Source organism: Bombina bombina, unplaced genomic scaffold (genome assembly GCF_027579735.1).
Source record: "Bombina bombina isolate aBomBom1 unplaced genomic scaffold, aBomBom1.pri scaffold_504, whole genome shotgun sequence".
Taxonomy (NCBI): domain Eukaryota; kingdom Metazoa; phylum Chordata; class Amphibia; order Anura; family Bombinatoridae; genus Bombina; species Bombina bombina.
Window position 1 is genome coordinate 335,993 of NW_026511258.1, and position 25,531 is coordinate 361,523.

A 25,531-nucleotide genomic window follows, 5' to 3' on the forward strand; every position below is an offset into this window, starting at 1 on the left:
CACACACAGATTAGAGGTATCACTAACAGGGCATCAGGGGGAAGCGCACACAGATTAGAGGTGTCACTAACAGGGCATCAGGGGGAAGCGCACACAGATTAGAGGTGTCACTAACAGGGCGTCAGGGGGAAGCGCACACAGATTAGAGGTGTCACTAACAGGGCGTCAGGGGAAGCACACACAGATTAGAGGTATCACTAACAGGGCGTCAGGGGGAAGCGCACACAGATTAGAGGTGTCACTAACAGGGCGTCAGGGGGAAGCGCACACAGATTAGAGGTGTCACTAACAGGGCATCAGGGGGAAGCACACACAGATTAGAGGTGTCACTAACAGGGCGTCAGGGGGAAGCACACACAGATTAGAGGTGTCACTAACAGGGCATCAGGGGGAAGCACACACAGATTAGAGGTGTCACTAACAGGGCGTCAGGGGGAAGCACACACAGATTAGAGGTGTCACTAACAGGGCGTCAGGGGGAAGCGCACACAGATTAGAGGTGTCACTAACAGGGCATCAGAGGGAAGCGCACACAGATTAGAGGTGTCACTAACAGGGCATCAGGGGGAAGCGCACACAGATTAGAGGTGTCACTAACAGGGCATCAGGGGGAAGCACACAGATTAGAGGTGTCACTAACAGGGCGTCAGGGGGAAGCGCACACAGATTAGAGGTGTCACTAACAGGGCATCAGGGGGAAGCGCACACAGATTAGAGGTGTTACTAACAGGGCATCAGGGGGAAGCGCACACAGATTAGAGGTGTCACTAACAGGGCGTCAGGGGGAAGCACACACAGATTAGAGGTATCACTAACAGGGCATCAGGGGGAAGCACACACAGATTAGAGGTGTCACTAACAGGGCATCAGAGGGAAGCGCACACAGACTAGAGGTATCACTAACAGGGCATCAGGGGGAAGCACACACAGATTAGAGGTGTCACTAACAGGGCGTCAGGGGGAAGCGCACACAGATTAGAGGTGTCACTAACAGGGCGTCAGGGGGAAGCGCACACAGATTAGAGGTGTCACTAACAGGGCATCAGGGGGAAGCGCACACAGATTAGAGGTGTCACTAACAGGGCATCAGGGGGAAGCACACACAGATTAGAGGTGTCACTAACAGGGCATCAGAGGGAAGCACACAGATTAGAGGTGTCACTAACAGGGCATCAGAGGGAAGCACACACAGATTAGAGGTGTCACTAACAGGGCATCAGAGGGAAGCACACACAGATTAGAGGTGTCACTAACAGGGCATCAGGGGGAAGCGCACACAGATTAGAGGTGTCACTAACAGGGCATCAGAGGGAAGCACACACACATTAGAGGTGTCACTAACAGGGCGTCAGGGGGAAGCGCACACAGATTAGAGGTGTCACTAACAGGGCGTCAGGGGGAAGCGCACACAGATTAGAGGTGTCACTAACAGGGCGTCAGGGGGAAGCGCACACAGATTAGAGGTATCACTAACAGGGCGTCAGGGGGAAGCGCACACAGATTAGAGGTATCACTAACAGGGCGTCAGGGGGAAGCGCACACAGATTAGAGGTGTCACTAACAGGGCGTCAGGGGGAAGCGCACACAGATTAGAGGTGTCACTAACAGGGCGTCAGGGGGAAGCACACACAGATTAGAGGTGTCACTAACAGGGCGTCAGGGGGAAGCACACACAGATTAGAGGTGTCACTAACAGGGCATCAGGGGGAAGCACACACAGATTAGAGGTGTCACTAACAGGGCGTCAGGGGGAAGCACACACAGATTAGAGGTGTCACTAACAGGGCATCAGGGGGAAGCGCACACAGATTAGAGGTATCACTAACAGGGCGTCAGGGGGAAGCGCACACAGATTAGAGGTATCACTAACAGGGCGTCAGAGGGAAGCACACACAGATTAGAGGTGTCACTAACAGGGCATCAGGGGGAAGCGCACACAGATTAGAGGTGTCACTAACAGGGCATCAGGGGGAAGCACACAGATTAGAGGTGTCACTAACAGGGCGTCAGGGGGAAGCGCACACAGATTAGAGGTGTCACTAACAGGGCGTCAGGGGGAAGCGCACACAGATTAGAGGTGTCACTAACAGGGCGTCAGGGGGAAGCGCACACAGATTAGAGGTGTCACTAACAGGGCGTCAGGGGGAAGCGCACACAGATTAGAGGTATCACTAACAGGGCGTCAGGGGGAAGCACACACAGATTAGAGGTGTCACTAACAGGGCGTCAGGGGGAAGCGCACACAGATTAGAGGTGTCACTAACAGGGCGTCAGGGGGAAGCACACACAGATTAGAGGTATCACTAACAGGGCGTCAGGGGGAAGCGCACACAGATTAGAGGTGTCACTAACAGGGCATCAGAGGGAAGCGCACACAGATTAGAGGTGTTACTAACAGGGCATCAGGGGGAAGCGCACACAGATTAGAGGTGTCACTAACAGGGCATCAGGGGGAAGCGCACACAGATTAGAGGTGTCACTAACAGGGCATCAGAGGGAAGCGCACACAGATTAGAGGTGTCACTAACAGGGCATCAGGGGGAAGCACACAGATTAGAGGTATCACTAACAGGGCGTCAGGGGGAAGCGCACACAGATTAGAGGTGTCACTAACAGGGCATCAGGGGGAAGCACACAGATTAGAGGTGTCACTAACAGGGCGTCAGGGGGAAGCGCACACAGATTAGAGGTGTCACTAACAGGGCATCAGAGGGAAGCGCACACAGATTAGAGGTGTCACTAACAGGGCATCAGGGGGAAGCACACAGATTAGAGGTATCACTAACAGGGCATCAGGGGGAAGCGCACACAGATTAGGAGGTGTCACTAACAGGGCGTCAGGGGGAAGCACACAGATTAGAGGTGTCACTAACAGGGCATCAGAGGGAAGCACACACAGATTAGAGGTATCACTAACAGGGCATCAGAGGGAAGCACACAGATTAGAGGTGTCACTAACAGGGCATCAGAGGGAAGCACACACAGATTAGAGGTGTTACTAACAGGGCATCAGGGGGAAGCGCACACAGATTAGAGGTGTTACTAACAGGGCATCAGGGGGAAGCGCACACAGATTAGAGGTGTTACTAACAGGGCATCAGGGGGAAGCACACACAGATTAGAGGTGTCACTAACAGGGCGTCAGGGGGAAGCGCACACAGATTAGAGGTGTCACTAACAGGGCATCAGGGGGAAGCGCACACAGATTAGGAGGTGTCACTAACAGGGCGTCAGGGGGAAGCACACAGATTAGAGGTGTCACTAACAGGGCATCAGAGGGAAGCACACACAGATTAGAGGTATCACTAACAGGGCATCAGAGGGAAGCACACAGATTAGAGGTGTCACTAACAGGGCATCAGGGGGAAGCGCACACAGATTAGAGGTGTCACTAACAGGGCGTCAGGGGGAAGCGCACACAGATTAGAGGTGTCACTAACAGGGCATCAGAGGGAAGCGCACACAGATTAGAGGTGTCACTAACAGGGCATCAGGGGGAAGCACACAGATTAGAGGTATCACTAACAGGGCATCAGGGGGAAGCGCACACAGATTAGAGGTGTCACTAACAGGGCGTCAGGGGGAAGCACACAGATTAGAGGTGTCACTAACAGGGCATCAGAGGGAAGCACACACAGATTAGAGGTGTCACTAACAGGGCGTCAGGGGGAAGCGCACACAGATTAGAGGTATCACTAACAGGGCGTCAGGGGGAAGCGCACACAGATTAGAGGTGTCACTAACAGGGCATCAGAGGGAAGCACACACAGATTAGAGGTGTCACTAACAGGGCGTCAGGGGGAAGCACACACAGATTAGAGGTATCACTAACAGGGCATCAGGGGGAAGCGCACACAGATTAGAGGTGTCACTAACAGGGCGTCAGGGGGAAGCACACACAGATTAGAGGTGTCACTAACAGGGCGTCAGGGGGAAGCGCACACAGATTAGAGGTGTCACTAACAGGGCGTCAGGGGGAAGCACACACAGATTAGAGGTGTCACTAACAGGGCGTCAGGGGGAAGCGCACACAGATTAGAGGTGTCACTAACAGGGCATCAGGGGGAAGCGCACACAGATTAGAGGTGTCACTAACAGGGCATCAGAGGGAAGCACACACAGATTAGAGGTGTCACTAACAGGGCATCAGGGGGAAGCGCACACAGATTAGAGGTGTCACTAACAGGGCATCAGGGGGAAGCACACAGATTAGAGGTGTCACTAACAGGGCGTCAGGGGGAAGCGCACACAGATTAGAGGTGTCACTAACAGGGCGTCAGGGGGAAGCGCACACAGATTAGAGGTGTCACTAACAGGGCGTCAGGGGGAAGCGCACACAGATTAGAGGTGTCACTAACAGGGCATCAGGGGGAAGCGCACACAGATTAGAGGTATCACTAACAGGGCGTCAGGGGGAAGCGCACACAGATTAGAGGTGTCACTAACAGGGCGTCAGGGGGAAGCACACACAGATTAGAGGTATCACTAACAGGGCGTCAGGGGGAAGCGCACACAGATTAGAGGTGTCACTAACAGGGCATCAGAGGGAAGCACACACAGATTAGAGGTATCACTAACAGGGCGTCAGGGGGAAGCGCACACAGATTAGAGGTGTCACTAACAGGGCATCAGGGGGAAGCGCACACAGATTAGAGGTGTCACTAACAGGGCATCAGGGGGAAGCGCACACAGATTAGAGGTGTCACTAACAGGGCATCAGGGGGAAGCGCACACAGATTAGAGGTGTCACTAACAGGGCGTCAGGGGGAAGCGCACACAGATTAGAGGTGTCACTAACAGGGCATCAGGGGGAAGCACACACAGATTAGAGGTGTCACTAACAGGGCGTCAGGGGGAAGCGCACACAGATTAGAGGTGTCACTAACAGGGCATCAGGGGGAAGCACACAGATTAGAGGTGTCACTAACAGGGCATCAGAGGGAAGCGCACACAGATTAGAGGTGTCACTAACAGGGCATCAGAGGGAAGCGCACACAGATTAGAGGTGTCACTAACAGGGCATCAGAGGGAAGCGCACACAGATTAGAGGTGTCACTAACAGGGCGTCAGGGGGAAGCGCACAGATTAGAGGTGTTACTAACAGGGCATCAGGGGGAAGAGCACACAGATTAGAGGTGTCACTAACAGGGCGTCAGGGGGAAGCGCACAGATTAGAGGTGTCACTAACAGGGCATCAGGGGGAAGAGCACACAGATTAGAGGTGTCACTAACAGGGCGTCAGGGGGAAGCACACAGATTAGAGGTGTCACTAACAGGGCATCAGGGGGAAGCGCACACAGATTAGAGGTGTCACTAACAGGGCATCAGAGGGAAGCGCACACAGATTAGAGGTGTCACTAACAGGGCGTCAGGGGGAAGCGCACACAGATTAGAGGTGTCACTAACAGGGCGTCAGGGGGAAGCGCACACAGATTAGAGGTGTCACTAACAGGGCATCAGAGGGAAGCGCACACAGATTAGAGGTATCACTAACAGGGCATCAGGGGGAAGAGCACACAGATTAGAGGTATCACTAACAGGGCGTCAGGGGGAAGCGCACACAGATTAGAGGTGTCACTAACAGGGCATCAGGGGGAAGCGCACACAGATTAGAGGTATCACTAACAGGGCATCAGGGGGAAGCGCACACAGATTAGAGGTGTCACTAACAGGGCATCAGAGGGAAGCGCACACAGATTAGAGGTATCACTAACAGGGCATCAGGGGGAAGAGCACACAGATTAGAGGTATCACTAACAGGGCGTCAGGGGGAAGCGCACACAGATTAGAGGTGTCACTAACAGGGCATCAGGGGGAAGCGCACACAGATTAGAGGTATCACTAACAGGGCATCAGGGGGAAGCGCACACAGATTAGAGGTGTCACTAACAGGGCATCAGAGGGAAGCGCACACAGATTAGAGGTATCACTAACAGGGCATCAGGGGGAAGCGCACACAGATTAGAGGTGTCACTAACAGGGCATCAGGGGGAAGCGCACACAGATTAGAGGTGTCACTAACAGGGCATCAGAGGGAAGCGCACACAGATTAGAGGTGTCACTAACAGGGCATCAGAGGGAAGCGCACACAGATTAGAGGTATCACTAACAGGGCGTCAGGGGGAAGCACACACAGATTAGAGGTGTCACTAACAGGGCATCAGGGGGAAGCGCACACAGATTAGAGGTATCACTAACAGGGCATCAGAGGGAAGCGCACACAGATTAGAGGTGTCACTAACAGGGCATCAGAGGGAAGCGCACACAGATTAGAGGTGTCACTAACAGGGCATCAGGGGGAAGCACACACAGATTAGAGGTGTCACTAACAGGGCATCAGGGGGAAGCACACACAGATTAGAGGTGTCACTAACAGGGCATCAGGGGGAAGCGCACACAGATTAGAGGTGTCACTAACAGGGCATCAGAGGGAAGCACACACAGATTAGAGGTGTCACTAACAGGGCATCAGAGGGAAGCGCACACAGATTAGAGGTGTCACTAACAGGGCATCAGGGGGAAGCACACACAGATTAGAGGTATCACTAACAGGGCATCAGGGGGAAGCGCACACAGATTAGAGGTGTCACTAACAGGGCATCAGGGGGAAGCACACACAGATTAGAGGTGTCACTAACAGGGCATCAGGGGGAAGCACACACAGATTAGAGGTATCACTAACAGGGCATCAGGGGGAAGCGCACACAGATTAGAGGTGTCACTAACAGGGCGTCAGGGGGAAGCGCACACAGATTAGAGGTATCACTAACAGGGCATCAGGGGGAAGCACACACAGATTAGAGGTGTCACTAACAGGGCATCAGGGGGAAGCACACACAGATTAGAGGTATCACTAACAGGGCATCAGGGGGAAGCACACACAGATTAGAGGTGTCACTAACAGGGCGTCAGGGGGAAGCACACACAGATTAGAGGTATCACTAACAGGGCATCAGGGGGAAGCGCACACAGATTAGAGGTGTCACTAACAGGGCATCAGAGGGAAGCACACATAGATTAGAGGTATCACTAACAGGGCATCAGGGGGAAGCGCACACAGATTAGAGGTGTCACTAACAGGGCATCAGGGGGAAGCGCACACAGATTAGAGGTGTCACTAACAGGGCGTCAGGGGGAAGCGCACACAGATTAGAGGTATCACTAACAGGGCGTCAGGGGGAAGCGCACACAGATTAGAGGTATCACTAACAGGGCATCAGGGGGAAGCACACACAGATTAGAGGTGTCACTAACAGGGCGTCAGGGGGAAGCGCACACAGATTAGAGGTGTCACTAACAGGGCATCAGGGGGAAGCGCACACAGATTAGAGGTGTCACTAACAGGGCGTCAGAGGGAAGCGCACACAGATTAGAGGTGTCACTAACAGGGCGTCAGAGGGAAGCGCACACAGATTAGAGGTATCACTAACAGGGCATAAGGGGGAAGCGCACACAGATTAGAGGTGTCACTAACAGGGCGTCAGGGGGAAGCGCACACAGATTAGAGGTGTCACTAACAGGGCATCAGGGGAAGCGCACAGAGGTATCACTAACAGGGCATCAGGGGGAAGCGCACACAGATTAGAGGTGTCACTAACAGGGCGTCAGGGGGAAGCGCACACAGATTAGAGGTGTCACTAACAGGGCATCAGGGGGAAGCGCACACCGATTAGAGGTGTCACTAACAGGGCGTCAGGGGGAAGCGCACACAGATTAGAGGTGTCACTAACAGGGCATCAGGGGGAAGCGCACACAGATTAGAGGTGTCACTAACAGGGCGTCAGGGGGAAGCGCACACAGATTAGAGGTGTCACTAACAGGGCATCAGGGGGAAGCACACACAGATTAGAGGTATCACTAAAAGGGCGTCAGGGGGAAGCGCACACAGATTAGAGGTGTCACTAACAGGGCATCAGGGGGAAGCGCACACAGATTAGAGGTGTCACTAACAGGGCATCAGGGGGAAGCGCACACAGATTAGAGGTGTCACTAACAGGGCATCAGGGGGAAGCGCACACAGATTAGAGGTATCACTAACAGGGCATCAGAGGGAAGCGCACACAGATTAGAGGTGTCACTAACAGGGCATCAGGGGGAAGCGCACACAGAGGTGTCACTAACAGGGCATCAGGGGGAAGCGCACACAGATTAGAGGTGTCACTAACAGGGCATCAGGGGGAAGCGCACACAGATTAGAGGTATCACTAACAGGGCATCAGGGGGAAGCGCACACAGATTAGAGGTGTCACTAACAGGGCGTCAGGGGGAAGCGCACACAGATTAGAGGTGTCACTAACAGGGCGTCAGAGGGAAGCGCACAGATTAGAGGTGTCACTAACAGGGCGTCAGGGGGAAGCGCACACAGATTAGAGGTGTCACTAACAGGGCATCAGAGGGAAGCGCACACAGATTAGAGGTGTCACTAACAGGGCATCAGAGGGAAGCGCACACAGATTAGAGGTGTCACTAACAGGGCATCAGGGGGAAGCGCACACAGATTAGAGGTGTCACTAACAGGGCGTCAGGGGGAAGCGCACACAGATTAGAGGTATCACTAACAGGGCATCAGAGGGAAGCACACAGATTAGAGGTGTCACTAACAGGGCGTCAGAGGGAAGCACACAGATTAGAGGTGTCACTAACAGGGCATCAGAGGGAAGCACACAGATTAGAGGTGTCACTAACAGGGCATCAGAGGGAAGCGCACACAGATTAGAGGTGTCACTAACAGGGCATCAGAGGGAAGCACACACAGATTAGAGGTGTCACTAACAGGGCATCAGGGGAAGCGCACACAGATTAGAGGTGTCACTAACAGGGCATCAGGGGGAAGCGCACACAGATTAGAGGTGTCACTAACAGGGCATCAGGGGGAAGCGCACACAGATTAGAGGTGTCACTAACAGGGCGTCAGGGGGAAGCGCACACAGATTAGAGGTGTCACTAACAGGGCGTCAGGGGGAAGCGCACACAGATTAGAGGTGTCACTAACAGGGCGTCAGGGGGGAAGAGCACACAGATTAGAGGTGTCACTAACAGGGCGTCAGGGGGAAGCGCACACAGACTAGAGGTGTCACTAACAGGGCATCAGAGGGAAGCGCACACAGACTAGAGGTTTCACTAACAGGGCATCAGGGGGAAGCGCACACAGATTAGAGGTGTCACTAACAGGGCATCAGGGGGAAGCGCACACAGATTAGAGGTGTCACCAACAGGGCGTCAGGCGGAAGCGCACACAGATTAGAGGTGTTACTAACAGGGCGTCAGGGGGAAGCGCACACAGATTAGAGGTGTCACTAACAGGGCGTCAGGGGGAAGCGCACACAGATTAGAGGTGTCACTAACAGGGCGTCAGGGGGAAGCGCACACAGATTAGAGGTGTCACTAACAGGGCGTCAGGGGGAAGCACACACAGATTAGAGGTGTCACTAACAGGGCGTCAGGGGGAAGCACACACAGATTAGAGGTGTCACTAACAGGGCATCAGGGGGAAGCGCACACAGATTAGAGGTGTCACTAACAGGGCATCAGGGGGAAGCGCACACAGATTAGAGGTATCACTAACAGGGCATCAGGGGGAAGCACACACAGATTAGAGGTATCACTAACAGGGCATCAGAGGGAAGCACACAGATTAGAGGTGTCACTAACAGGGCATCAGAGGGAAGCACACACAGATTAGAGGTGTCACTAACAGGGCATCAGAGGGAAGCACACACAGATTAGAGGTGTCACTAACAGGGCATCAGGGGGAAGCGCACACAGATTAGAGGTGTCACTAACAGGGCGTCAGAGGGAAGCACACACACATTAGAGGTGTCACTAACAGGGCGTCAGGGGGAAGCGCACACAGATTAGAGGTGTCACTAACAGGGCGTCAGGGGAAGCACACACAGATTAGAGGTATCACTAACAGGGCGTCAGGGGGAAGCGCACACAGATTAGAGGTGTCACTAACAGGGCGTCAGGGGGAAGCGCACACAGATTAGAGGTGTCACTAACAGGGCGTCAGGGGAAGCACACACAGATTAGAGGTATCACTAACAGGGCGTCAGGGGGAAGCGCACACAGATTAGAGGTGTCACTAACAGGGCGTCAGGGGGAAGCGCACACAGATTAGAGGTGTCACTAACAGGGCGTCAGGGGGAAGCACACACAGATTAGAGGTGTCACTAACAGGGCGTCAGGGGGAAGCACACACAGATTAGAGGTGTCACTAACAGGGCATCAGGGGGAAGCACACACAGATTAGAGGTGTCACTAACAGGGCGTCAGGGGGAAGCACACACAGATTAGAGGTGTCACTAACAGGGCATCAGAGGGAAGCGCACACAGATTAGAGGTGTCACTAACAGGGCGTCAGGGGGAAGCGCACACAGATTAGAGGTATCACTAACAGGGCGTCAGAGGGAAGCACACACAGATTAGAGGTGTCACTAACAGGGCATCAGGGGGAAGCGCACACAGATTAGAGGTGTCACTAACAGGGCATCAGGGGGAAGCACACAGATTAGAGGTGTCACTAACAGGGCGTCAGGGGGAAGCGCACACAGATTAGAGGTGTCACTAACAGGGCGTCAGGGGGAAGCGCACACAGATTAGAGGTGTCACTAACAGGGCGTCAGGGGGAAGCGCACACAGATTAGAGGTGTCACTAACAGGGCGTCAGGGGGAAGCGCACACAGATTAGAGGTATCACTAACAGGGCGTCAGGGGGAAGCGCACACAGATTAGAGGTGTCACTAACAGGGCGTCAGGGGGAAGCACACACAGATTAGAGGTATCACTAACAGGGCGTCAGGGGGAAGCGCACACAGATTAGAGGTGTCACTAACAGGGCATCAGAGGGAAGCGCACACAGATTAGAGGTGTCACTAACAGGGCATCAGGGGGAAGCGCACACAGATTAGAGGTGTCACTAACAGGGCATCAGGGGGAAGCGCACACAGATTAGAGGTGTCACTAACAGGGCATCAGGGGGAAGCGCACACAGATTAGAGGTGTCACTAACAGGGCATCAGAGGGAAGCGCACACAGATTAGAGGTGTCACTAACAGGGCATCAGGGGGAAGCACACAGATTAGAGGTATCACTAACAGGGCGTCAGGGGGAAGCGCACACAGATTAGAGGTGTCACTAACAGGGCATCAGGGGGAAGCACACAGATTAGAGGTGTCACTAACAGGGCATCAGGGGGAAGCACACAGATTAGAGGTATCACTAACAGGGCATCAGAGGGAAGCGCACACAGATTAGAGGTGTCACTAACAGGGCATCAGGGGGAAGCACACAGATTAGAGGTGTCACTAACAGGGCGTCAGGGGGAAGCGCACACAGATTAGAGGTGTCACTAACAGGGCATCAGAGGGAAGCGCACACAGATTAGAGGTGTCACTAACAGGGCATCAGGGGGAAGCACACAGATTAGAGGTATCACTAACAGGGCATCAGGGGGAAGCGCACACAGATTAGGAGGTGTCACTAACAGGGCGTCAGGGGGAAGCACACAGATTAGAGGTGTCACTAACAGGGCATCAGAGGGAAGCACACACAGATTAGAGGTATCACTAACAGGGCATCAGAGGGAAGCACACAGATTAGAGGTGTCACTAACAGGGCATCAGAGGGAAGCACACACAGATTAGAGGTGTTACTAACAGGGCATCAGGGGGAAGCGCACACAGATTAGAGGTGTTACTAACAGGGCATCAGGGGGAAGCGCACACAGATTAGAGGTGTTACTAACAGGGCATCAGGGGGAAGCACACACAGATTAGAGGTGTCACTAACAGGGCGTCAGGGGGAAGCGCACACAGATTAGAGGTGTCACTAACAGGGCATCAGGGGGAAGCGCACACAGATTAGGAGGTGTCACTAACAGGGCGTCAGGGGGAAGCACACAGATTAGAGGTGTCACTAACAGGGCATCAGAGGGAAGCACACACAGATTAGAGGTATCACTAACAGGGCATCAGAGGGAAGCACACAGATTAGAGGTGTCACTAACAGGGCATCAGAGGGAAGCGCACACAGATTAGAGGTGTTACTAACAGGGCATCAGGGGGAAGCGCACACAGATTAGAGGTGTCACTAACAGGGCATCAGGGGGAAGCGCACACAGATTAGAGGTGTCACTAACAGGGCGTCAGGGGGAAGCGCACACAGATTAGAGGTGTCACTAACAGGGCATCAGAGGGAAGCGCACACAGATTAGAGGTGTCACTAACAGGGCATCAGGGGGAAGCACACAGATTAGAGGTATCACTAACAGGGCATCAGGGGGAAGCGCACACAGATTAGAGGTGTCACTAACAGGGCGTCAGGGGGAAGCACACAGATTAGAGGTGTCACTAACAGGGCATCAGAGGGAAGCACACACAGATTAGAGGTGTCACTAACAGGGCGTCAGGGGGAAGCGCACACAGATTAGAGGTATCACTAACAGGGCGTCAGGGGGAAGCGCACACAGATTAGAGGTGTCACTAACAGGGCATCAGAGGGAAGCACACACAGATTAGAGGTGTCACTAACAGGGCGTCAGGGGGAAGCACACACAGATTAGAGGTATCACTAACAGGGCATCAGGGGGAAGCGCACACAGATTAGAGGTGTCACTAACAGGGCGTCAGGGGAAGCGCACACAGATTAGAGGTGTCACTAACAGGGCGTCAGGGGGAAGCACACACAGATTAGAGGTGTCACTAACAGGGCATCAGGGGGAAGCGCACACAGATTAGAGGTGTCACTAACAGGGCATCAGGGGGAAGCGCACACAGATTAGAGGTGTCACTAACAGGGCATCAGGGGGAAGCACACAGATTAGAGGTGTCACTAACAGGGCGTCAGGGGGAAGCGCACACAGATTAGAGGTGTCACTAACAGGGCGTCAGGGGGAAGCGCACACAGATTAGAGGTGTCACTAACAGGGCGTCAGGGGGGAAGCGCACACAGATTAGAGGTGTCACTAACAGGGCATCAGGGGGAAGCGCACACAGATTAGAGGTATCACTAACAGGGCGTCAGGGGGAAGCGCACACAGATTAGAGGTGTCACTAACAGGGCGTCAGGGGGAAGCACACACAGATTAGAGGTATCACTAACAGGGCGTCAGGGGGAAGCGCACACAGATTAGAGGTGTCACTAACAGGGCGTCAGAGGGAAGCACACACAGATTAGAGGTATCACTAACAGGGCGTCAGGGGGAAGCGCACACAGATTAGAGGTGTCACTAACAGGGCATCAGGGGGAAGCGCACACAGATTAGAGGTGTCACTAACAGGGCATCAGGGGGAAGCGCACACAGATTAGAGGTGTCACTAACAGGGCATCAGGGGGAAGCGCACACAGATTAGAGGTGTCACTAACAGGGCGTCAGGGGGAAGCGCACACAGATTAGAGGTGTCACTAACAGGGCATCAGGGGGAAGCACACACAGATTAGAGGTGTCACTAACAGGGCGTCAGGGGGAAGCGCACACAGATTAGAGGTGTCACTAACAGGGCATCAGGGGGAAGCACACAGATTAGAGGTGTCACTAACAGGGCATCAGAGGGAAGCGCACACAGATTAGAGGTGTCACTAACAGGGCATCAGAGGGAAGCGCACACAGATTAGAGGTGTCACTAACAGGGCATCAGAGGGAAGCGCACACAGATTAGAGGTGTCACTAACAGGGCGTCAGGGGGAAGCGCACAGATTAGAGGTGTTACTAACAGGGCATCAGGGGGAAGAGCACACAGATTAGAGGTGTCACTAACAGGGCGTCAGGGGGAAGCACACAGATTAGAGGTGTCACTAACAGGGCGTCAGGGGGAAGCACACAGATTAGAGGTGTCACTAACAGGGCATCAGAGGGAAGCGCACACAGATTAGAGGTGTCACTAACAGGGCATCAGAGGGAAGCACACAGATTAGAGGTGTCACTAACAGGGCATCAGAGGGAAGCGCACACAGATTAGAGGTATCACTAACAGGGCATCAGGGGGAAGAGCACACAGATTAGAGGTATCACTAACAGGGCATCAGGGGGAAGCGCACACAGATTAGAGGTGTCACTAACAGGGCGTCAGGGGGAAGCGCACACAGATTAGAGGTGTCACTAACAGGGCATCAGAGGGAAGCGCACACAGATTAGAGGTATCACTAACAGGGCATCAGGGGGAAGAGCACACAGATTAGAGGTATCACTAACAGGGCGTCAGGGGGAAGCGCACACAGATTAGAGGTGTCACTAACAGGGCATCAGGGGGAAGCGCACACAGATTAGAGGTATCACTAACAGGGCATCAGGGGGAAGCGCACACAGATTAGAGGTGTCACTAACAGGGCATCAGAGGGAAGCGCACACAGATTAGAGGTATCACTAACAGGGCATCAGGGGGAAGCGCACACAGATTAGAGGTGTCACTAACAGGGCATCAGGGGGAAGCGCACACAGATTAGAGGTATCACTAACAGGGCATCAGAGGGAAGCGCACACAGATTAGAGGTGTCACTAACAGGGCATCAGAGGGAAGCGCACACAGATTAGAGGTGTCACTAACAGGGCATCAGGGGGAAGCACACACAGATTAGAGGTGTCACTAACAGGGCATCAGGGGGAAGCACACACAGATTAGAGGTGTCACTAACAGGGCATCAGGGGGAAGCGCACACAGATTAGAGGTGTCACTAACAGGGCATCAGAGGGAAGCACACACAGATTAGAGGTGTCACTAACAGGGCATCAGAGGGAAGCGCACACAGATTAGAGGTGTCACTAACAGGGCATCAGGGGGAAGCACACACAGATTAGAGGTATCACTAACAGGGCATCAGGGGGAAGCGCACACAGATTAGAGGTGTCACTAACAGGGCATCAGGGGGAAGCACACACAGATTAGAGGTGTCACTAACAGGGCATCAGGGGGAAGCACACACAGATTAGAGGTATCACTAACAGGGCATCAGGGGGAAGCGCACACAGATTAGAGGTGTCACTAACAGGGCGTCAGGGGGAAGCGCACACAGATTAGAGGTATCACTAACAGGGCATCAGGGGGAAGCACACACAGATTAGAGGTGTCACTAACAGGGCATCAGGGGGAAGCACACACAGATTAGAGGTATCACTAACAGGGCATCAGGGGGAAGCACACACAGATTAGAGGTGTCACTAACAGGGCGTCAGGGGGAAGCACACACAGATTAGAGGTATCACTAACAGGGCATCAGGGGGAAGCGCACACAGATTAGAGGTGTCACTAACAGGGCATCAGAGGGAAGCACACACAGATTAGAGGTATCACTAACAGGGCATCAGGGGGAAGCGCACACAGATTAGAGGTGTCACTAACAGGGCATCAGGGGGAAGCGCACACAGATTAGAGGTGTCACTAACAGGGCATCAGGGGGAAGCGCACACAGATTAGAGGTGTCACTAACAGGCCGTCAGGGGGAAGCGCACACAGATTAGAGGTATCACTAACAGGGCGTCAGGGGGAAGCGCACACAGATTAGAGGTATCACTAACAGGGCATCAGGGGGAAGCACACACAGATTAGAGGTGTCACTAACAGGGCGTCAGGGGGAAGCGCACACAGATTAGAGGTGTCACTAACAGGGCATCAGGGGGAAGCGCACACAGATTAGAGGTGTCACTAACAGGGCGTCAGAGGGAAGCGCACACAGATTAGAGGTGTCACTAACAGGGCGTCAGAGGGAAGCGCACACAGATTAGAGGTATCACTAACAGGGCATAAGGGGGAAGCGCACACAGATTAGAGGTGTCACTAACAGGGCGTCAGGGGGAAGCGCACACAGATTAGAGGTGTCACTAACAGGGCATCAGGGGAAGCGCACAGAGGTATCACTAACAGGGCATCAGGGGGAAGCGCACACAGATTAGAGGTGTCACTAACAGGGCGTCAGGGGGAAGCGCACACAGATTAGAGGTGTCACTAACAGGGCGTCAGGGGGAAGCGCACACAGATTAGAGGTGTCACTAACAGGGCATCAGGGGGAAGCACACACAGATTAGAGGTATCACTAACAGGGCATCAGGGGGAAGCACACACAGATTAGAGGTATCACTAACAGGGCATCAGGGGGAAGCGCACACAGACTAGAGGTGTCACTAACAGGGCATCAGGGGGAAGCGCACACAGATTAGAGGTGTCACTAACAGGGCATCAGGGGGAAGCGCACACAGATTAGAGGTGTCACTAACAGGGCGTCAGGGGGAAGCGCACACAGATTAGAGGTGTCACTAACAGGGCATCAGGGGGAAGCGCACACAGATTAGAGGTGTCACTAACAGGGCGTCAGGGGGAAGCGCACACAGATTAGAGGTGTCACTAACAGGGCATCAGGGGGAAGCACACACAGATTAGAGGTATCACTAAAAGGGCGTCAGGGGGAAGCGCACACAGATTAGAGGTGTCACTAACAGGGCATCAGGGGGAAGCGCACACAGATTAGAGGTGTCACTAACAGGGCATCAGGGGGAAGCGCACACAGATTAGAGGTGTCACTAACAGGGCATCAGGGGGAAGCGCACACAGATTAGAGGTATCACTAACAGGGCATCAGAGGGAAGCGCACACAGATTAGAGGTGTCACTAACAGGGCATCAGGGGGAAGCGCACACAGAGGTGTCACTAACAGGGCATCAGGGGGAAGCGCACACAGATTAGAGGTGTCACTAACAGGGCATCAGGGGGAAGCGCACACAGATTAGAGGTGTCACTAACAGGGCGTCAGAGGGAAGCGCACAGATTAGAGGTGTCACTAACAGGGCGTCAGGGGGAAGCGCACACAGATTAGAGGTGTCACTAACAGGGCATCAGAGGGAAGCGCACACAGATTAGAGGTGTCACTAACAGGGCATCAGAGGGAAGCGCACACAGATTAGAGGTGTCACTAACAGGGCATCAGGGGGAAGCGCACACAGATTAGAGGTGTCACTAACAGGGCGTCAGGGGGAAGCACACACAGATTAGAGGTATCACTAACAGGGCATCAGAGGGAAGCACACAGATTAGAGGTGTCACTAACAGGGCGTCAGAGGGAAGCACACAGATTAGAGGTGTCACTAACAGGGCATCAGAGGGAAGCACACAGATTAGAGGTGTCACTAACAGGGCATCAGAGGGAAGCGCACACAGATTAGAGGTGTCACTAACAGGGCATCAGAGGGAAGCACACACAGATTAGAGGTGTCACTAACAGGGCATCAGGGGAAGCGCACACAGATTAGAGGTGTCACTAACAGGGCATCAGGGGGAAGCGCACACAGATTAGAGGTGTCACTAACAGGGCATCAGGGGGAAGCGCACACAGATTAGAGGTGTCACTAACAGGGCGTCAGGGGGAAGCGCACACAGATTAGAGGTGTCACTAACAGGGCGTCAGGGGGAAGCGCACACAGATTAGAGGTGTCACTAACAGGGCGTCAGGGGGAAGAGCACACAGATTAGAGGTGTCACTAACAGGGCGTCAGGGGGAAGCGCACACAGACTAGAGGTTTCACTAACAGGGCATCAGGGGGAAGCGCACACAGATTAGAGGTGTCACTAACAGGGCATCAGGGGGAAGCGCACACAGATTAGAGGTGTCACCAACAGGGCGTCAGGCGGAAGCGCACACAGATTAGAGGTGTTACTAACAGGGCGTCAGGGGGAAGCGCACACAGATTAGAGGTGTCACTAACAGGGCGTCAGGGGGAAGCGCACACAGATTAGAGGTGTCACTAACAGGGCGTCAGGGGAAGCGCACACAGATTAGAGGTGTCACTAACAGGGCGTCAGGGGGAAGCACACAGATTAGAGGTGTCACTAACAGGGCGTCAGGGGGAAGCACACACAGATTAGAGGTGTCACTAACAGGGCATCAGGGGGAAGCGCACACAGATTAGAGGTGTCACTAACAGGGCATCAGGGGGAAGCGCACACAGATTAGAGGTATCACTAACAGGGCATCAGGGGGAAGCGCACACAGATTAGAGGTGTCACTAACAGGGCATCAGGGGGAAGCGCACACAGATTAGAGGTATCACTAACAGGGCATCAGGGGGAAGCACACACAGATTAGAGGTGTCACTAACAGGGCATAAGGGGGAAGCGCACACAGATTAGAGGTGTCACTAACAGGGCATCAGGGGGAAGCGCACACAGATTAGAGGTGTCACTAACAGGGCATCAGGGGGAAGCGCACACAGATTAGAGGTGTCACTAACAGGGCATAAGGGGGAAGCGCACACAGATTAGAGGTGTCACTAACAGGGCATCAGGGGGAAGCGCACACAGATTAGAGGTGTCACTAACAGGGCGTCAGGGGGAAGCGCACACAGATTAGAGGTGTCACTAACAGGGCGTCAGGGGGAAGCGCACACAGATTAGAGGTGTCACTAACAGGGCATCAGGGGGAAGCACACACAGATTAGAGGTGTCACTAACAGGGCATCAGGGGGAAGCGCACACAGATTAGAGGTGTCACTAACAGGGCATCAGGGGGAAGCGCACACAGATTAGAGGTGTCACTAACAGGGCATCAGGGGGAAGCGCACACAGATTAGAGGTATCACTAACAGGGCATCAGGGGGAAGCGCACACAGATTAGAGGTGTCACTAACAGGGCATCAGGGGGAAGCGCACACAGATTAGAGGTGTCACCAACAGGGCGTCAGGGGGAAGCGCACACAGATTAGAGGTGTCACCAACAGGGCATCAGAGGGAAGCACACACAGATTAGAGGTGTCACTAACAGGGCATCAGAGGGAAGCGCACACAGATTAGAGGTGTCACTAACAGGGCATCAGAGGGAAGCACACACAGATTAGAGGTGTCACTAACAGGGCATCAGGGGGAAGCGCACACAGATTAGAGGTGTCACTAACAGGGCATCAGGGGGAAGCACACACAGATTAGAGGTGTCACTAACAGGGCGTCAGGGGGAAGCGCACACAGATTAGAGGTGTCACTAACAGGGCATCAGGGGGAAGCACACACAGATTAGAGGTGTCACTAACAGGGCGTCAGGGGGAAGCGCACACAGATTAGAGGTGTCACTAACAGGGCATCAGGGGGAAGCGCACACAGATTAGAGGTGTCACTAACAGGGCATCAGGGGGAAGCACACACAGATTAGAGGTGTCACTAACAGGGCATCAGGGGGAAGCGCACACAGATTAGAGGTGTCACTAACAGGGCATCAGGGGGAAGCGCACAGAGGTATCACTAACAGGGCATCAGGGGGAAGCGCACAGAGGTATCACTAACAGGGCATCAGGGGGAAGCACACAGATTAGAGGTGTCACTAACAGGGCATCAGGGGGAAGTGCACAGAGGTATCACTAACAGGGCATCAGGGGGAAGCGCACACAGAGGTGTCACTAACAGGGTGTCAGGGGGAAGCGCACACAGAGGTGTCACTAACAGGGTGTCAGGGGGAAGCGCACACAGAGGTATCACTAACAGGGCATCAGGGGGAAGCGCACAGATTAGAGGTGTCACTAACAGGGTGTCAGGGGGAAGCGCACAGATTAGAGGTATCACTAACAGGGCATCAGGGGGAAGCGCACAGAGGTGTCACTAACAGGGTGTCAGGGGGAAGCGCACACAGAGGTATCACTAACAGGGCATCAGGGGGAAGCGCACAGATTAGAGGTGTCACTAACAGGGTGTCAGGGGGAAGCGCACAGATTAGAGGTATCACTAACAGGGCATCAGGGGGAAGCGCACAGAGGTGTCACTAACAGGGTGTCAGGGGAAGCGCACACAGAAATAACAGATAGAGACATTAGTAACCTCTGGAACGTCTATCTCAGCGTATTGTTCATAGCAGCCATCACCGTTCTGCCCACTACTCCAGTCCCCATAAACCAGATCCCGCTGCTCCCAGAACAGCGCTGACGTTGAGTTAAACTCTGTAAAATGCTCGTGCTCAGACAAGAATACATGGAGGTCCTAAAAAAGAGGGGACTGCATTATAACCCAACTAACACTCTTCTGCACAGCACAAGTCACACAGAATAGATAACGTACCATCAGGGTGTCCTTGGGGAACAGGTTACGGCTTGGGGGTCGCGGAACACCAGCGGGTGTGGTTTGGTCCTGGGGGGTGGAGCCTCTTCGAAACCAGCTGCTGATGGCCCAGATTATAAAGATCCTGAACATGACACAGAGATGAATATTAGAGCATAAAACCGATCACTGGTGACATGTCCAGCTTGTGAGACAACAGTCACTCACCTGAACAGGACGCCTTTAATCACCTGCCAGGCATTGGGGGGAGGCTGCTGCTGGTTTTGTTGGTCGGGCGCCACCACGGCTTCTGTTCCTGCTGATCCATTGAGGCTGGTCTGTAAAAATAAACAAACAACTTAAGACGAAAGAGACAGAGGAGATTTGAAGTGTCACCTTCCATCCCCCCCCTCACCACCTAATGTGTGATAGAAATATGCGAGGATCAGTCAACTATAAAACAAGCAGCACAAAGGTCAACACAGAATAAGGGACAAAAGCAGCCAAATGTGACACTTCCTGATGAGATCTCGATTACACATTGTAATATCGCCTTCCCTAAAGGATAGGATTGTATTTACTCAATGCTCAGGTTTTATACAGCTCTAGGCCTGACAAGTGCATCTATATAAGGACAGTTCTCTAACGCTCTCTGCCTGGTGACATTCTAGAAGATAAAATTAGTAGAGCGCTGTTAAAATTCACCAACCTTTATTGCGGATCAAGTCCAGCTTAAAAAGCAACAACAGCCAGTGTAGAACAAATGAGATAAATAAGGCTGTTTCAGCTACTCTGCCGAATCATAGCCCTAAAATCAATAAGTCGCCCATATAACTGGTTACCTCGTAATTCATTAGTGAAAACCTAACGTAATGTCATTCCATCTCTTAAAGGGGAATACCCCTAACACACAAGGCAAATACTACAGAAAATAAGCAAACACATCAAGCATAAATACACTATATACAAAGTGTAATATATAATTCAATGAAATGTATATAAATAAATGAAAGAATGTGCCAATTGTGATGAATTAATCATCAATTAATATACTCTCAACTTTATAGTTACTAAAGCACAATCCTAACTTCCAAAGTTAGGTTGTATATATGTGTGTGTGTGTATGTGTGTACATATATATATATATACATACACACACACACACTGTGTATATATACACACACACACATATATACAGTATGTTTATATATAAAAATAATAAATATAATATATATGCATCTAAATACCAGCTTCTCCCACAAAGGACAACCGCCTGGGTGCAGACTTACAAGTAATACCTATACAACCAAAAAAGATGCACTCTCAGGGCTTTTTGAAGTGAAGTAACAAGATTACTTTATTTGGAACGTTTTCGGGGAACTTGTCCCCATTCGTCAGCATAAAACAACAGTGAATGTGTCAAACATTTATAGTGTACATAACAAACAAACAAAACTCATACCCAGCTCAAACAGTGGCGCCAAAACCTCCGCTATGGAACGCTGCTTGAGTTCCACTGACTCACTAGACCGAATGTAGTGCATACATCTCTTCCGGTTTCGTACTTCTATGTAAAATATCGTGATCAATGTATCATTCTTTGTCAAGTGTATATAATCGTGAAAAAACATATTATATAACTGAGGGACTTTAGTACTACAGTGATGCCCTCATTTAAGTGTGGAAAAAATGTGTGCAATTACATTTACGCTTAAACGTTGTCATGGCAACTTGTCAAGCTCCCGGTTGTCATAGATACTGATATACAGAAGGAAAGGTTTAACCAGGGAGATTTGACTAATTACTCATAGACGTGTGACGGAATTCTTATTCAAACACAGTGTTGTAGCATATCAACTGCCTAACATATATTCCTTAAATTTGTGAAAAGTAAGTATAACATACGGGTATATTTACACCTACGCTTAAGCGTTGTCATGGTAACTTACTAAATGTCCAATAACCGTGTGTGTATTTGTGCAATTGGCAAGATCTTATATGCGGGGCTTAGGCTGCTAATATAAAGGCATGTACAAACGTTCTAGTGGACCACAGAGTTAAAGCTTTGACTCCCAACTTCCATGGTGATGTATTATTTTCAGTCAGAGCACTACATTGGGGTCTTCAGTAAGCGGCAACTCTATTCTCATCACCTAGATTATCGGATGTCACGCCACATTTATGGCAGATATATGTTATGCTACGTAAATAAAACCTAAGCCACTTCACTCAAAGGAAGTAGATATATTACCATATACAACGCTAATAGCATTACAATACATGACATTTTAACCCACACTATTTACAACCAAAGACAAAACGTGCATATAATGCACATATAGACTGTATTGCCATATACAGATAGCCAATGTCACTTCCCTTGCTATCATACCTCAATTTGACAGGTAAACCTCAACTATTATGGGAACAGATGAGATATTACATACATACTCATATGCGTCAGAACATAGTACATCGCTCAACGGCATTTATACCCAATACATTCACAGAGGAGCTGTAACTCAATACCCATATGGACTGTCCATTGTGTCTCTCCTCTAGGTAGATGTTTTCAGGCCAGTCACCTTATTTCACCTCGTAGTAAAAATTGCCAGTCAGGTGTGTAATGTAAAGGTAACCACTCTAAGATTATCAGACTTCCACAAGTCACTAGGGACACAAAAATGCTCCCCATGGCTTGTGCTGTGAGCCCATGGTCCGACCGGGCACCAACAAGTGGAACCCACATCCAATACCCACTACACAGAGTTTTGTTGTATATGTGTGTATATATACACACACACACGGGTCTAATTACAAGATTAAGCTAAGTTACTACCAATAATTAATATTGTTTTCTAGCCCTTAACTTGAATATCCAATACATTTCTTGCCTTTCCAATAATCACACTTTATCACCACCAATGGTATCACGCAAACTGGACCTGTCCATGCGTTACCCATACTAAGTTTCAAGAAGCTCACTGAATAGAAGATTGTATGACCTAAGAGTGAGTTGGAAGGGTCAAGCATTAAAAATGAAACATAAATATTGTTGTTTTAGTTAAATAAAGCTACTTAAATTGTTTTTAATGTAATAATGTATCTCCTTCCAATAAAGTACAACTGAAAAGTTGATCAAATAAGAATGAGATTTACCTATTAAGCTGGAGATAGTTTATTTCAGGACTATATCACTCCCATTAATCCACTCAACAAATTCTTGTAAAATATCCAATCCAATAGACCATTCCATATCAAGATAAAATCATCTATAAAAGCGCTAATAGCAATGAATATATTTTCTGAAGGGGTTCAGATGTCCCACAGCTCCAACTAACCCAGATGTAGGTTAGCACAAGAGGGGGCAAATTTCCCCCCATCGCTGTCCCACATTTTTGGAGATAATGAACCCCCTCAAATAAAAAATTGTGAGTAAGGGCAAATGACAATACTCAAGAGTATATATTGACGAAATGAAATAGTACAATCTGATTGGTGTTCCAACAAATATTGTATGGCCTCTAAACCCTTATCAAGAAGGACAGAGGTATAAAGAGCATCTACATCAAGAGTTAGCCATCCAAACTCAAATCGTCAAGTCACTTGAATAGGTGTTCAAGTAATAAACCTATTTCACTCATGTCCTCAAGGGATTTATGGACCTTTGCAAATAAATTAAATATGGGTATAACCGGATTTTGCACATATAGATGCTCAAAAGTCTCTTTGTCTATATGTCCTGCCACCAGCCCGTCATCTAAAAGTCCATAACGCTCCTGGTGGAATTTCTTAGTAGGGTCACAATGTAACACTGAATAATTAGCATCATTAGACAACTGTATGAGCTTCTCGCATATAAGTAGCCGATTCATTACGACCAATGACCATCCCCCCTTTTCAGATTAAGAATAACCAAATCCTGAGAATTACGTAAACTTTGGAGGGCTTTACGCTCTTCAGTATCAAGATTACCATGAGTGATACCAGAAACACAAAATATTTTTCTATTCGTTGGTATAACATTTCAGTGACTGAGCCCCTACTATAAAAAGGATAAAAATTAAACAGATTTTTAAAAGAATTCCCAATGTTTCTAGCAAAAGAGATCTCTTCAAAGTTAGGATTGTGCTTTAGTAAGTGATGCTATAAAGTTGAGTATATTAATTAATGATTAATTCATCACAATTGGCACATTTATTTATTTATATACATTTCATTGAATTATATATTACACTTTGTATATAGTGTATTTATGCTTCATGTGTTTGCTTATTTGCTGTAGTATTTGCATTGTGTGTTAGGGGTATTCCCCTTTAAGAGATGGAGTGACATCACGTTAGGTTTTCACTAATGAAATACGAGGTAACCAGTTATAGGGGCGACTTTAACAGATTGATTTTAGGGCTATGATTCGGCAGAGTAGCTGAAACAGGTCAGCCTTATTTATCTCATGTGGTCTACACTGGTCTGTTGCTGCTTTTAAGCTGGACTTGATCCGCAATAAAGGTTGGTAAATTTTAACAGCTCGCCAGCTCTCATTCTTTTCTTCTGCTGTCTATCCAGCTACAGTGTTCATAGTGAACTGGTGCCGCCGCAATGGATGAAGCGGTCATGTGATCTATGCACTTTTGGAACGAGAGAGAGAGACTGCTAGCCTATCTCAGCGTCTCACCTAGGTATCCCTCCCTGTCTCTGCCTCACCTAGGTATCCCTGCCTGTCTCTGCCTCACCTAGGTATCCCTCCCTGTCTCTGCCTCACCTAGGCATCCCTCCCTGCCTCTGCCTCACCTAGGCATCCCTCCCTGCCTCTGCCTCACCTAGGCATCCCTCCCTGCCTCTGCCTCACCTAGGCATCCCTCCCTGCCTCTGCCTCACCTAGGCATCCCTCCCTGCCTCTGCCTCACCTAGGCATCCCTCCCTGCCTCTGCCTCACCTAGGCATCCCTCCCTGTCTCTGCCTCACCTAGGCATCCCTCCCTGTCTCTGCCACACCTAGGCATCCCTCCCTGTCTCTGCCTCACCTAGGCATCCCTCCCTGTCTCTGCCTCACCTAGGCATCCCTCCCTGTCTCTGCCTCACCTAGGCATCCCTCCCTGTCTCTGCCTCACCTAGGCATCCCTCCCTGTCTCTGCCTCACCTAGGCATCCCTCCCTGTCTCTGCCTCACCTAGGCATCCCTCCCTGTCTCACCTAGGCATCCCTCCCTGCCTCACCTAGGCATCCCTCCCTGTCTCTGCCTCACCTAGGCATCCCCCCCTGTCTCTGCCTCACCTAGGCATCCCCCCCTGTCTCTGCCTCACCTAGGCATCCCCCCCTGTCTCTGCCTCACCTAGGCATCCCCCCCTGTCTCTGCCTCACCTAGGCATCCCTCCCTGTCTCTGCCTCACCTAGGTATCCCCCCCTGTCTCTGCCTCACCTAGGTATCCCTCCCTGTCTCTGCCTCACCTAGGTATCCCTCCCTGTCTCTGCCTCACCTAGGTATCCCTCCCTGTCTCTGCCTCACCTAGGTATCCCTCCCTGTCTCTGCCTC

At 51.1% G+C, this 25,531-nt stretch overlaps 1 protein-coding gene across 1 annotated transcript in view; it reads right to left on the bottom strand.

The window, feature by feature from the left end:
* CLPTM1 (CLPTM1 regulator of GABA type A receptor forward trafficking) overlaps nucleotides 1–25,531 on the bottom strand; it is an 84,820-nt gene that overhangs the window by 56,144 nt on the left and 3,145 nt on the right. The window contains exons 2-4 of the mRNA XM_053696511.1: nucleotides 20,229–20,338; nucleotides 20,022–20,145; nucleotides 19,785–19,943 (exon numbers count right to left, since the gene is read on the bottom strand). Coding sequence (XP_053552486.1) covers nucleotides 19,785–19,943; nucleotides 20,022–20,145; nucleotides 20,229–20,338 — 393 coding nt within the window. The remainder of the gene's footprint in view (nucleotides 1–19,784; nucleotides 19,944–20,021; nucleotides 20,146–20,228; nucleotides 20,339–25,531) is intronic.